This window comes from Globicephala melas, chromosome 1 (assembly GCF_963455315.2).
Source record: "Globicephala melas chromosome 1, mGloMel1.2, whole genome shotgun sequence".
NCBI classification, from domain to species: domain Eukaryota; kingdom Metazoa; phylum Chordata; class Mammalia; order Artiodactyla; family Delphinidae; genus Globicephala; species Globicephala melas.
This window is the reverse complement of record NC_083314.1, coordinates 102,186,630-102,202,857: the sequence shown is the minus strand read 5'-3', so window position 1 is coordinate 102,202,857 and position 16,228 is coordinate 102,186,630. Positions and strand designations below refer to the sequence as shown.

General features: G+C 32.5%; 1 protein-coding gene across 1 annotated transcript in view; it reads right to left on the bottom strand.

Annotated features, from left to right (window-relative positions):
• The window catches only part of DPYD (dihydropyrimidine dehydrogenase), an 849,503-nt gene that overhangs the window by 596,683 nt on the left and 236,592 nt on the right, over window positions 1-16,228 (bottom strand). Inside the window, exon 7 of the mRNA XM_030868763.3 lies at window positions 3,892-4,053. Coding sequence (XP_030724623.1) covers window positions 3,892-4,053 — 162 coding nt within the window. The remainder of the gene's footprint in view (window positions 1-3,891; window positions 4,054-16,228) is intronic.

Sequence of the window (16,228 nt, the reverse complement as noted above, 5' to 3'; positions counted from 1 at the left end):
AAACATTATTTGAGAGAGGACATGCAATACTCTATTATTTATTAGTGTATGTGTGTCTATATTCTACTCCAATATACCTGTAGAAGGCAAAAGTTTAAGGCTTTCAGTGACTCCATGTTCAAGATGAATATATGGTAGAAATAATATTTGTCCTATTAAAATAATCACTAACTCAAGTATTCATGTTCATTCACAATTCTTTAAAGTATTTATTGCAGCATTTAACAAAATATAAATATTGATGTCATTTAAGTAATTTTACTAGGTTACTTAATGTAGCCTCATAATACCTGGCTGCTTGAATCATATCAGTGTATTTTTTTATTATATTATAAGCACTGGTCAATTTGATTTCAACTGTGCCTACTCAATAAAACATAGAAATAAACACAAATAGTATATGATGGTATATAAATGGTATATGATGGTGGGCTAAGAACTGGGTATTACAAATGAGAGGTGATATAAAAAACCTGCTGAGAGATACAATTAGAGAAAAATCTAAAGAGTAATTCTGTTCTCAGTGAGTCACCTGATTTAGTCTGGAATTCCGTTTGTCAGTTCCATTCTTAACTGAAAATATGAAAAGTAAACTAAAAGTACAGTGTCAAGAAGTATATGCCACACAAAACAGTATATGTAATGGGTATTAAAATAATCTCATAAAACATTTACTCGGAAAAATATAGTTTTTAGATACCAATTTCATAATCTAATGTATTCCTAAAAATTCATAATTGAGGAAGCAATCTTAAGTACTAATCCTCTGAACCTCATTCACTTTAAGATTTAGAGTCAAACTTTAGAACCTTGGACTTTCAATTTTAATTTTTCTAAATTGTCTCTAAAACTCTTTAACATCAGTAAAAGGGAAGTGATTTGACATGCAGCTAATTATCTACTTATAGTTGTTTTTCAAACTTTAGAAATGAGTAGAAAGATGCATTCTTATTTCACTATCTTTTTGCAACAATTCATTAGTTAAATTTGAGAGGTAATGAGAGTCTAGTTGGTTTATTAAATGTGATAAATACATGATTTCTTAAAAATTCAACGAAATGATCAAACACATTTTAAAATAAAATTTTCAAGTGTTACATTTTTGTAGAGAAATTTTTAAGACCCTGATGAAATTGATAAGAAAATCCATGGCAAACTATTATTTCCAAAATTGTTTTATTGAAGCACTATTATTATACCTAACTGAACTAGGAAAAACTGCCTCCAAGAGAGATTTGGAATCACCCTGTAGCCTGTCTGTCCCACAAGCACACAAAAGTGTATGAAGCAAGGTCACTGCGGATGTGAGGACAGCAAAGGACTGACAATACAGGACCAAAAGAAAGTAGCTGAGTAGCTGGTCTCCTGATTCTCCTCATGCTATCCTTTGTGTGATTTATTCCTTTTCTACCACAGTCCCTCCAAATCATATGCCCATGTTCAAATGGAAAGGTGTAAGATATGGATTTAAATGGTAACGGCAGACTACAGAGTTGATATTTTAAAAATCACTTACAAGTTATAGGAAAAACAATTTTGAAAAATATCATACTATTTTACTCTGCTTTCCTAACCTTTGCTTAATTTGGCTGAAAAATAGATTTATATTTCTTTAAAGGTCAAAAATCAATCATTGCTTTATCAAACAACCAAAACATGAAATTATTTGCATCATGTTCCACTTTGACTTAAGTATTCACGTCAATAGTTTAGTAGTTTGAAAGAATAATAGTATTTTGTATACTGTTATTTATAATTAATATTTTATTTTAATATTATTTAAAATATATATACTTTTTCTTTTCACTGGAAGTCAATTAGTTCATTGTATTTTGCTTATTTTTTTAATTGAAGTGTAGTTGATTTAGTGTTAGTTTCAGGCGTACAGCATAGTGATTCAGTATTTTGCAGATTATACTCCATTTTAGGTTATTACAAGATAATGAGTGTAATTCCCTGTGCTATATAGTATATCCTTGCTGCTTATCTATTTTATACATGGTAGTTTGTATCTGTTAATTCCACACCCCTAATTTGTCCCCCCCATTCCCTCTCTCCTTTGGTAACCACAAGTTCGTTTTCTATATCTGTGAGTCTGTTTCTGCTTACCTTCACAACTATAAGAGTTAGGTAAATTTAAGTAAACAACCCTTTCACAGAACTCTCTACAATAACTTGCCCTAAGTAGTCAACTTAAAAAAAAAAAAAAAATGAATGGAAAGCTTTTCTATATAGTTCCACTGGGAGATTTTTATTTATGATTTGATAGATATATTTGAAGACACAGTAATACAAAGTAAAAATGGAATGTAATAAGATACATTCCTATCTAAATTCCATGAGTCACTTAAAATAATTTTAATGCCATTCTAATCTATGCTATGTCTTAAATAAACAGACTGCTTTGGAAAGCAGTGGTAGTAACCTCATTAAAACCAAGTGAGAGTTCTCCGAGGAATGGTGTTTCCCTTTCTCTCCCTCTCTCTGTTTCCTCTCTCCCATGCTCTCTCTCTCTCTCTCTCTCTCTCTCTCTCTCCCCCTCTCCTCCCCTTTCCTTATCACTCTCCCCCTTTCGCCTTCTCCCTCTCTGTTGTCAGGTCACTGACAAACTAACAATATTATTTTAACTCATCTTGTTTTGAAATGCAGTGTTAGTTCGTATACATGTTATGTGACCTTTTACTTACTACATCCTTGCAAGCTTGCCCTGTTTTAATGAAGAGGCAATGAGTCCCCAAAGAAAAATGTGGAAGAATTCAAGTGAATCTTCTCCAACAACTAAGGATTTTCTCAGGTTGTAAAGATCATACCTTGCACTGGTCAGGTAAGCCTAATGCAATTTTGAATTTGGTAGGAAAAGAAATTAAATCCAAGAATTTATTGCAACAACTCACAACCTCAAATTGTTTCTATTTTCTCATTCCCAGGAGCCCTTCCTTAGAATTAACCTGTCAGAAAGCAGGAAGGGAATAACCCTGATTTATTACTAAAAGCAAAGTGAAATTTAAGCTTGAGGGATACTATGGGAAGGGTCCTAAAAAGAAAGAATATATTGCGTTTAAGTTGACAAAATCAGACAGGGAAGTCATTAACTAAAAATCTAGTGTTGACAGGCATTTAATTTGGTATTCTAGCCAACTGGACACCAAGGATTACAAAATTTTACTGGAACCTCCATATAAGCTGGTCATTTAAATGATACATGGGAATTGACCTGGTAGTTGACTCCAAAAAGGAGACCCCAGAGAGAATAAGATGTCCCAGAGAATCAAAGTCATTTAAAAAGTATTCATAAAAGAAAAAGACATGGCCCAAACTTATAGGATAAATAGGGACAAAATGTTTTCATATTACTTTATTATAAATTTGCATTCAAATAACACACCGGCTTTTAATCCATAAATTCACAAAAGCTAATGTTAAAGAATATTATTCAGTTTCAGGGTGTTTGATAATTCTACAACCTCTATTACTCAAAAAATATTACAGAAGAATACTGATGCATTATTTCAAGCTGTAAAGATTAAAGACAGTTTCTGGAAAAAGAATCAGTTAAGCAAGATAGTCTTTTCATAATGAGGGCTCCTAGCCATACTCCAATGTAAAGTTAATGAATATATCCCATTTTCAGATCCTCCACTTTATACAATTTTCAGTGAAAGTTTTTTAATAACCTTCTGGGATTACAATTAAATTGACATATGGTTTTAGAAAATTTCATTTTTGAAGCCAAGTTGTTGAATAAAAATACTGTTTATCGCACAAAACACTTTCACTTTACCTGTATTATCACACTAAAAATATTGGATATCAACAAAGCATCAAGAATTAAAGTTATTTTAAGATTTTTGTGCTTTGGGGGGAGGGAAACAATGTATACATCTTACATACCTCAGTAGCAAACTGTTGCAATCCACCAATATTAATTGGTCCCTCTTCAGTGGCATATAAATTGCATCCACCTACACAAAGATCAGAAGTTGGACATACCATTCCACAGGTCAGACCAAGTGGGTTATCAGAAAAAATCATCTTAGCAGCTCCATAATAGTTCTGCAAAAATAAAATAAAATAAAATTTTCTTATGTAACAATGTACCTTTTAAACATTCAAATTATGACCTATTTTTTTCTATTAGATTATTGGATTGAAATCAATATATGTATAAGATGCAGAGGTTATAATACTGTTTACCATCATCAGGAGCTATAAAGCAATTATTAGCAAAGTAATATATAGGAGTATTCAATATACATCATATTAATAAATGAATAATTTTGGTAGTCGAAATTTAAAATATGAATGTTCTGTAACTATTTTTCTTTCACAAGGCATCTAACTCTATCCTGCTATAAATATTTATTTTCAGTTTTAACAAAGATTAGTTAGGTAGATTACTTGAACAAGCTTAAAATCTAAACCTTAAGAAAAAAAAAAAAAGATTATGCTCAGGTTATCCAGGTTATCCTCCATTTAACTAAATTAAAAGCAACCAGGGCTCTATTTCCCTTCATTTCTTCTGGCCTGTCCATGGATACTATGTACTGTGACACTCTTTGTTGACTATCCTCCTTCAGTAACATCCTATTAACCAAATATGCAGACGAAACTCATTATACAGGACTAAACCTTAACAAGTTCATCCCTAATCGCTCCCTTCCACACATTTGACTATTATAGATTAGCTTAGAATCCTTTACGTTTCATTAAGAATTTCTAGGGACTTCCCTGGTGGCGCAGTGGTTAAGAATCCGCCTGCCAATGCAGGGGACACGGGTTCGATCCCTGGTCCAGTAAGATCCCACATGCCGCAGAGCAACTAAGCCCGTGCGCCACAACTACTGAGCCTGCACTCTAGAGCCCGTGAGCCACAACAACTGAAGTCCATGTGCCTAGAGCCCATGCTCCACAACATGAGAAGCCACCACAATGAGAAGCCCACACACCGCAACAAAGAGTAGCCCCCACTCGCTGCAACTATAGAAAGCCTGCGGGCAGCAATGAAGACCCAACGCAGCCATAAATAAATTAATTAATTAATTAATAATTTTTAAAAAAAGGATTTCTGGACTAAAAAGAGAACTGCCATATGACCCAGCAATCCCACTACTGGGCATATACCCTGAGAAAACCATGAGTCATGTACCACAATGTTCACTGCAGCACTATTTACAATAGCCAGGACATGGAAGCAACGTTAAGTGTCCATCGACAGATAAATGGATAAAGAAGATGTGGCACATGTATACAATGGAATATTAATTACTCTGCCAGAAAAAGAAACGAAATTGAGTTATTTGTAGTGAGGTGGATGGACCTAGAGTCTGTCATACAGAGTGAAGTCAGAAAGAGAAAAACAAATACTGTATGCTAACACATATATATGGAATCTAAAAAAAAAATTGTTTTGATGAACCTTGGGGCAGGACAGGAATAAAGACACAGACGTAGAGAATGGACTTGAGGACACGGGGAGGGTGAAGGGTAAGCTGCGACGAAGTGAGAGAGTAACATTGACATATATACACTACCAAATGTAAAATAGATAGCTAGTGGGAAGCAGCTGCATAGCACAGGGGCATCAGCTCGGTGCCTTGTGACCACCTAGAGGGGTGGGATAAGGAGGGTGGGAGGGAGATGCAAGAGGGAGGGGATATGGGGATACACCTATGCGTATAGCTGATTCACTTTGTTATACAGCAGAAACTAACACAACATTGTAAAGCAATTATACTCCAATAAAGATGTTAAAAAAATTATTTTTGGAACCCGACGTGTTCATAAATTATACAACTACATCATCATTTACTAAATAATAAGTTGAATATTTCAGAAGAATGTTTTCCTCTAATGAAAATTAAAATATTGGGCCTGACCAGTATTCCTCAAAGCTGTCAAGTATTTTGTCAAAACTAAGGAAAATTTTGAGAAGCTGTAACAGTCAAGAGGTCCCTAAGGAGATGTGACAACTAAATGTAATCTGTTATTTTGGACAGGATCCTGGATCAGAAAAAGGGCATGAGGTGAAAACAAAGGAAATCTGAAGAAACTATAAACTTTAGTTAATAATAATATATTAATAATGTTTCATTAATTGTAATAAATGTGCTATACAATGTTAGATGTTAATAGTAGGTGAAACTTTGTATGGAAATTCTCTGTACCATCTTCACAATTTTTTAATAAATATAAAAATACTCTAAAAATACTTTTTAAAAAAGAGATGGTAGAACATATTTAACAATATGAAACAAATGCATTTGTTTTTCTTTTGGCTTTTGTTTAAAGTACTTTTGAAGGTCTTCGAAAACACATACATTGCTTCCATAACTAACTTCAATCATAAATACAAATTCCTATATAAAATACTGATGATAATAAACAACAACAATCATCTTTACTATTTATTGACTCTTTACTATATTTCTAGAACTTTACCAGGTCTTTATTTAAGTTTTAACACCAATCATCTTATATAAGATGTCCAGCACTAAATAAAAAATTTCTAGGCATAAGAAAAGACAGAACTAAATCCCTGACGATCAGAAAAACAAATAAATAAATGAAGCAGACCCCAAGGTGATCCAGAAAGTAAAGTTAGCAGATGAAAACTTTAAATTAATTTTAATAAAAATTCAGTCTAAAAAGACACACAAAATAGATGAAACAATAAAAATATAATTAGAATATTGTAATCTGTTAAAAAAGAATCAAACTGACATTCCATAACTAAGTAAAACATTTTAAAATAGATCTAAATGCATGGTTTTAACAGCATTCATGGTGGTTTAACAATATTTCTCTTATTCTCAGATCTGTCTCTCCACTCCATTTCTGTGCTTACCACCTTATTTCAGGCCCTCAAACCTCTGTCTGGGAAAAGGAAATCATTGTGTACTGTTGGTGGGAATGTTAATTGATGTAGCCACTGTGGAAAACGGTATGGAGGTTCCGCAAAAAACCAAAAACAGAACTACCATGTGGTTCAGCCATTCCACTCCTGGGCATATATATGAAGAAAACGAAAACACCATTCGAAGGATTACATGCACCCCATGTTCATAGCAGCATTATTTACAAAAGTTGGGATGTGGAGGCAACCCGGATGTCCATCGACAGATGAATGGATAAAGAAGATATAGTATACAATGGAGTATTGCTCAATGGAGTATTGGTCTTCTTAGAAACCAACAGTCACAACTGACACATGTAAATGTTTCTTCAATACACTTGGAACCCGAATGACTTTTTGGCCAACCCAATATGTTCAACTGATTTTTTTTTTTTTTTGGCGGTACGCAGGCCTCTCACTGTTGTGGCCCTCTCCCGTTGCGGAGCACAGGCTCCGGACGCGCAGGCTCAGCAGCCATGGCTCACGGGCCCAGCCGCTCCGCGGCATGTGGTATCTTCCCGGACCGGGGCACGAACCCGTGTCCCCTGCATCGGCAGGCGGACTCTCAACCACCGTGCCACCAGGGAAGCCCCAACTGATTTTTAAAAGGGTTCCAAGACAATTCAATAGGTAAAGAACATTCTCTTCAACAAGTGATACTGTAATAACCAAATTCCACATGCAAAAGGATTAAGTTGAAACTCTACCTTACACTGTACATAAAAGTTAACTAACAATGGATGATAGATCTAAATTTTAGAGCTAAATTTATAAAACTCTTAGAAGACAACATTGGAGCAAATCTTCAGGACCTTGGATTAGGCAATGGTTTTTAGATATGACAACAATGCACAAGCAACAGCAAAAATATAGATAAATTGGATTTCATCAAAATTAAAAGGATGCCATCAGAAAAGTTAAAAGAAAACCAGAACAGGAGAAAACCATACATGATAAGAAATTTGCATCTTGAATATGTGAAGAATATTTACAACTCACTAATAACAAACAAATAGCCCCAATTAAAACGAGCAAAGTATTAGTATAAACATTTCTCCAGAAACATATAAATGGCCAAAAAGCATAAGAAATGACACTCAACATCATCTATCAGGGAAATGCTAGCCAAAATGACAATGAAATATCACTTCTCACCTGCTTAGTGGGCTATAGTTGAAAAGACATACAGTGAAAAGTGTTGGCAAAGATGTGAAGAAATTGGAACTCTCATAAGCTACTGATGGGATTGGAAAATGATGTAGCTGCTTTAAAAAATAGTTTGGCAGTTCCTCATAAGTTTTAAAAGTAAAGTTACCATGAGATTCAGCAATTTCACTCTTCGGTGTACACCCAAGAAAATTCACAACATATATCTATGTAAAACTTTGTACACTAATGTCCATGGCAGTATTATTCCTAATGGCTAAAATGAAAACAACTCAACTGATCATCAACTGATGAAAGGCTAAAAAAAAATGTTGTATATCCATATAATCGACGTTATTTGGCAATAAAAAGTAATGAAGTAATGATAAATGCTACGACATGGCTGAACCTTGAAAATATTACGCTAAGTGAAATAAGCCATTCACAAAAGACTACACATTATATGATTCCATTTATAGAAAATATGTAGAATAGGCAAAACCAAAGAGACAAAGCAGATTGATAATTGCCTATGACTGGGAATCTGAAAAGAAATGGAAAACAGCTGCTAATGGGTATACAGTTTCATTTTGGGATGATAAAAATATGCTCAATTTGATTGTGGTAACGATTGTAACTCTGCAAATTTACTCACCATCACTGAACTGTGCACTTTACATTGGCAAATTGTATGGGATATGAATTATATCTCAATAAAGTTGTTATTTTAAAAAGTACACTTACAGGACTGGGAATTATACAGGCAATGTGTAAGGCAATAAAAAAATCATTCTTGTAGAAAATAAAATTTTTTTATAAAGGGATATTTGAATAAGACTGCTAAATTAGATGCAAAACTGGACAATATCCTAGAAGACAACAAAACATCACTTTTGGAGTTATATTTTCTACTGAATGGAAATAATTTGCAACTCTACTATACACAAATCTCAAAGTAAAGATGCAAATTTGCAGTCTAAAATTTTAATTAATGTTACAAATTAATAGTTTTTTTCCTAAAAATTAAATAATACTTAGGTGTCACCTTGTATTTACTTACAAAATGCTTTAGTATGATAATGGTAAACAAATACAGACTTATCTCATTGGTCGTTGGTCTGGTTTTGGATAATTTTGCCTAATAGTGGTAAACATTAAACAAACTGTCCATAATGAATAGTTACGAGCTTAAAAGTAATTGGTCTACTCCTAAGCAAACTTCTTTAGTTCCTACTTAAACCCATTGATCCACTAACTCAGCACCTGCAATTAAGCAAGCAGTTAATCACTGCCGAGAAAATCTCAAAGTCATTGTCAGTATTCTTTCCTCATCTTACTTGACACATCAGGAACATGTGACATGATTGATTAACAAATATTTACTGACTCACTGACTAAAAAATCCTATTGCATAATTAGAAGTTTTTATAATATAAAAAGAGTATCATAGCAAAAAATGTCAATTGCAGATAACTTTTAAGGATATTTGAGGAAAAAACAATGCAGAAAGAATATAATCTACTTAAACACCTAAGGATCTTTCCACAAGAATACTGATTGTTTTATGAGCCCCAAATTAGTTTCAAGACTGCAATAAAATAATCACAGAAGAGAAAGAGATACATATTTTTTTAAATGCAACAAATAAAACATTTAAAATTACACTTATGGCTCATGATATGCTACCGCTGTCAAACTTACTGGGCCTGATCTATCACCGCCTATCATTGACAATAAAACTGTCTAGTAATTTTTCAGCACTCTCATAACTCCAAGTGTAACCATTACATCAAAATAAAATTATAGGAGGCTATAAAATTTTTTTAAATTAATAAGAATTACTGAATGTTTCTTAAATTAAAAAATCACCATGACAATTTTTTTTAAGGCAAATTTACGTTCCCTGATATCAAAATGATTTGCTATCGGAGTAAGAAGTCATTTCAGGCTAAGGTTTAGAATCAGTTTTAAAATTGGTGGCATTCAAAATGACTCTGGAGGTGACAGACCTAAGAGATGAGAGGGAATGTGATATAGTCATTGTAGACTGAAATGAGTAAATAATCAGAAAAGTTCAAAATATGTCTTGGCATAATGACTTGGCAGTTTGGCTAGAGTAGTTCATTCATCCACTTAGGAAATGATGATTAGGAGATATATTTGGAAAATGTGTTTGGACCAAATTATGGAGAATCTTCACTGTCAACTTAAGGGTTTGGTATTTAATTGAAGTTTTTTAATAGAAGGGTGCCAGTACTAAGGGACTAACTAGGAAGACTGCTGTATAGATGATGTGGAAATTCTCAGAAAGGGAGTGGAATTACAGGGAATTTGAAGAAGAAACAATTTAAACCTAAAAAACGGAAAGCATTGGCATATATCACAGAATATAGAAACATGGTTTTGAAAATGGGCTAAGCCAACATTAAGCACCTATTCAGAAGTCACCTTTGCAATTGACCTCTTACAATTAATTTTGAAGAAACGGTAGATAACTCCATGTGTAGAGATATGGGTACTCAGAGTCAGACATTCAGAAACCTGTTAGAAAGGGAACACTTCCTCAACTCTTCCCATCAAGAACGTCAAGATCAATATCAATTATTTCTCTCATAGTAAGTGGGAAGATTTCTTGAGCCCTCCTTCTAAACTAGAGTTTTGACTCCTATTCTGTGAGCTCTTAAACCTTTCTAAAAGTAAAGGCTATAAAATTTAAATTTAGTAGGGTACTTTAAAGACAACGCAGCAGTCTCCTTCTAGAAAATACACAACCACTTCAACTGGTTTCTTCATGTTATTCAGTCACAAGTATTTTAGTCTTCTACTGTGTGAAAGAAAAAATGTACAGGGCTATGTTAGGAGGGAAAGAAAATAAATATCTGATCTTTTGTGCACAGATTTATTTTATATATAAAGGATGATGACTTTTCCCTTCTTTAAACAAAAATCTAAAAGACAAAAATGATGTTTGATATGTTTGCTGTTTTTATCTCAACACAAAAGAACAGGCGTTGACTGTTATCCGGTCCATTAACTTACCCAGTGTCTTCTCGGTGCTGAATTTTCTATTACTCATTGGGATTTTTAAAGCATATTCTAAGGAACAACTTACGCCATTTACGTGAGTTAATTTTAAGATAACTTCAACTTTTATTCTTTGTTTTTCATTTAAAAGTTATAGCTTGAAACTTCATTAGTGTCATCCCTCTACAATTTAATGATTTTTAAAGTCATTATCAAGAAACACGAAAAACTCACAAGCCAGCTATTCTCTCATATGGTATAACTATTTTAACAAATAGTTCTATCATATTCAGGCCTTCATGTCACTACAGCATTATCAATACAGCTGGTGGATTTATTTTAAAGTGTTCTTCCTTCTTCCAATGAGTGTTTTCACAGATGGAAGCACCCTTCCAAGATAAACTCCAATCTGTTGCATTTAAAAAATACTTGGGCTAAACTTCAATAAGTTTGCATGTGTGAGAAGGGTGAATTAACATTACTTGTATTTCTGGATTGAGCTATATAATGGTGAGTGTCATGATGTACATTAGTTGAATAGAAAATATCTCTAGTAGCACATACAAAAGTATAGGCAAAGGACATCTCTCTGGCACTCACCATCCCTCAATAAACAATCTATGTATCTTCACATATTTGGCAAAGGAGAGGTAGGGATATATCACGAACAGAATACACAAAAATTCCCGCCCTCACAGTACTCACATTCTTGTAGAGACAAATGGAGATGGAAGAATAGATTTGGATGCTTTTATTCTGAAAATCCTCCCTTCATACCACATACACTAAATTTTACAAAATTTTTACATGAGTAGACTTTAGAACTATGAATTTATTTTAGTCTCACTTAATGTGTAAGGAAATAAAAAAAAATCATTCTTGTAGAAAATAAAGTTTTTATCTGACCTTGAGACGCTAAACTAGAAAACACACATTCAAGTGCACGCACGCACGTGCGCGCGCGCGCGCGCACACACACACACACACACACACACACGGGTTTCTGAGCCATATGCTCCTGGATTTGAATCATGCTTATACCATATGATTGGAGGAAAATGTAATATCTCTCAGCCTCAGTTTCATCACCTAAGAAATACAGATCAAAATTCCTTCTTAATTAGTCATATTTATGTTAAATATTGTTTAAATACTTGACACAGATAAGATGCCTAGTACATTATGGAGCATAGGGCAGATTTAATGAATTTAAGTCCCCACGCCTTCCCCTAGGCTTTTTCTCCCTAAAAAGGTTTTCTTAACATGTTAATTCTAAGAGTTTAAGATTTTAACACTTATTAAAGAAAACTCAGGAAGTAGAAGACAGCAAAAAAGAGCAAAAAGTACAGAAAGAAAAATTATCATCAATCTACTAGGTCATAAAAAAGAAATGACATGGAGGCATGTAAGTAGGGGCATAATAATTTATATACATTATAGAAATGTAAAAATGTCACTTCTACTTCTCCAATTTTCTGCACCCTATCCACCTTTCTCTATTAAATTGACCTGAGAACATATAATATTACCCAACTTAGTTAAGATAACTTAGTGTGTATGTGTACATGTACTCAATTCACTAATCATCAAGTATTTATGAACATCTACTCTGTGAGAGGCCTTTTGGTAAGCACTAGATACGCGTGAAGAATCAGTATTTTTGCTCTAGATTGTTCTGGTTAAATGGAATACAATTATCTTCTATACCAATATCCACCCTATTCATACCATATATCATTGTTCAAATAACATTTCCTTTAAGAAACTTTATCAATTTTTCACCATTTTCCAACCAGAAGCATAATGCAGGTATGTCCTTTCTTTGCACTACACCTTTTCAACCACTGTATTTGTTAATATAAATTTACGATAGTTGTATATTTTTCTGATCTGTCTTTTATTAATTTTTTAAAATTTCAGAAACCATGTCTAATCTATAATCTTTGCCTCTAAGCAAGCAGTAGAATATTAGAAACTCAATTGATTAGCATTTATCTTTTAATATCAAAAATAAACATTTAGGTAAAATTCAAAAAGTGTAAAGTACTTCACAGTTTTGAATGATCATTTTAAAGTAAATAATGTGAATATCTGTTGTAAAAACTAACAAGCCCACTTTATCCGACAAAATAATAAAATGTGCAATAGATTTTGTAGGAAATTTACAAAGGTATAATTGTTTTCATTCTTAGAGAGAGATTAAGAAGCACAGAAATAAACAATAGAACATAAGATTATTTCATTTAGTGTATGCTAGAGTTCGCATATAGTAGTTTACCATAATTCATGATATACTTTCTTCAAGGAGATAGGATGCCTTTCTACATCTAAACTGCAATGCAAATATAGAAACACATATGTTAGAGTCATGATCATAATGTTAGAATGATCATTAAAGCTAAGAAAAAAATGTAAAAGTAGAAATCTACAAGCATCATTTATAAATATTACATAACTTGAAAGCAAATAGAAATATTTTAATTTGAGAAATTATTGAAGGTGAAGTAAAATTAACATTGATAGAATCCCCTATTTATAAACTACATAAAAATGCTAAAAGATTTTTCTCTAATTTTATATTAGAGAATTGTGTCATCTCGGATATAATTTAAATATACTGGTTACTAATATTTGGCTACAAAAAGAAAAACTGTGGAGGTTTTGTTGTTGTTTCTCTGTTCTTTAAAAAACTTTTGTTATTGAAAAGGGCAAAAAAGTACAAGTCAATCAAGTTTTTGGCCAAGTTTTAAAAATAAATTTATATTTTCAATAACAAATATATATAATAGCTAAATTAAAAAAAGAAACCTGAAGGTAAGAAAGAGCTCAAATAATCTCACTCCAAATCATCTTACCCCAAACAAGATTTAAAACAACAAACTCAGTGACCGTTGTTGAACATCATATATATGATAATAACTTGACAGAATTTTACTACTTATGATAATAGAACTAGACTATAATTTAACACTCCTATTTTCTTCTATTCAAGCAAAATAAAGTCACACTATTTTATGAAGGTTTACTCTTCACTGACAGAAATGAGAGATTTCTTAACTGACAGGGTGTTTTGGTGTCTACCATAGTGTGTTATATATGGCTCATAAAACCAGCTGTCAGTTACAATCTGTACAGTGGGTACAAATAGATTTATCAGAAAAGTCTCCTTTCCAAGTGCATTAATTTAAACCCAAACTACTTTCAAAATTGTAATTAGTTTTGATTATAACAATTTACTTAAAACTCTTCAAATTATCAAAGTACTTGTCTAAAAATGAAACCCAAATTTCTTTAAGATGACGTCTACTGTGTTATACATTTTGCCCACTCTTCAATACATTAATACTACTTATAAAACTCAGGATAGCAAATGTGTTACTTATTTAGCTCTTTATATTTTAATAATGACTTATAAATATACATACTTCATTCATATAAATAGCGTAGTGTGATGCAAACAAAAGCACACTCGACAAGGAAAAGCATACTCAGGAAAATCCAGTTACATTATCAAGTGGTTCTGTGATCTGGGATAAATCATTTAACCTTGCTGGATTTCAAATTTCTTCGCCATATAATGGGATGGTTAGTTAGATTAAAATTCCATTTGTCTAGATTCTGTTACACTGAATTTTACTTATTAATAATGACAAATATTCTAAGTAGTATCTCATGTGTTTATATAGATTTTTCTTTGTCTTGATTATACTAAAGAAAAAAGCCGTAATTCCAGTTTAATTTACATATACATATATAGACTATAAGTCATTGTTCTGTTTAAAAATAATTAATTTTTAAAATATATTTACAGTAGCATATGTTTAAATGTTTCCAAACATACACACAACCACAAACAGTGTGGCTTTACCTGTCTCATATAAAATTGGTTTCATATGTACAATGAATATCTTTTCTCATTTAGTTATATTACTTTTAGATTTTATATTGCTCATATTTTATAATGGGTTGACTAATAATGCTTTGTGTTACAGGTTTTCAGAACTAAATGTTAATCTTTTGAAGCAAATACAAAGAAAAGTAGTTAATGTTACCTATGTTGGATGTGATTAAAAGTAAAAATGTAACCTTTTAAAGGTCCAAAGACATATATTATAAAACAGAAACAGGACAGACTTTGCATAAGCATTAATGATTCAATAGACAATTTAACATCCATCTATCTTTTCCAGCACAATGCATTAGAAAAGAGGGTACATTTTGACAATAATATTATAGTCCTTTGTCTTTAGCACTAGTAAATTTAGCATTCTACCATTTGCTAGACTCAAAACTGAGAGGCTATGTATTAAAGGCTGAATTCCAGAAAATTTAATGTTATACCAACTGATAAATGAATAAGGTAAGATAAGCATACATTTGCATTAATAAATTTAAATTAATATATTAGAGTCCAAACACAGTGTTCAATAATTATTTTGCAGAGCATCTTTCCATTTCATAAAATTAATTTTACATGTTGAGAAAAGTCAGGATATTCTGAAAATAAATATACTATCAGGGGAATAAATATAGAATTAAGTATATGATAGATGTGGCATTTCAGAATAGTGGGAAGTGTATTATTCAACAGATTTGGAACTATTAGTTATTTAGAAAAAAAAAAAGCTGAATTTTTCTCTCATCCTTTATACCAAAATAAAAACTCAGAATAAGGCCTGCACATGTTACTCTGTAAACCCTTAGATTTATTTTATTTTACTATTGAATTGTAATTTATTATTTTTATTAAAAATATACATGCTGGGACTTCTCTGGTGGTACAGCGGTAAAGAATCTGCCTTCCAATGCAGGGGATGTGGGTTCCATCCCTGGTCAGGGAACTAAGATCCCACATGCTGCGGGGCAACTAAGCCCACATGCCACAAACTACAGAGTCCATGTGCTCTGGAGCCTGAACCACAACTACAGAGAGAAAACCCATATGCCACAACTAGAGAGAAGCCCATGTGCCGCAACGAAAGATCCTGCATGCTGCAACTAAGACCCAACACAGCCAAAAAATAAAGAAAATAAATAAATATTTTTTAAAATATACATGCTCATTGTAGAAGTAAAATAATAAGGACATTTATAAGAAAAATGTTAATAACCTCTTTACCCTGCCCTCAACCTTAATCAACTGAGGAATCTAAAGTTTAAGTTATT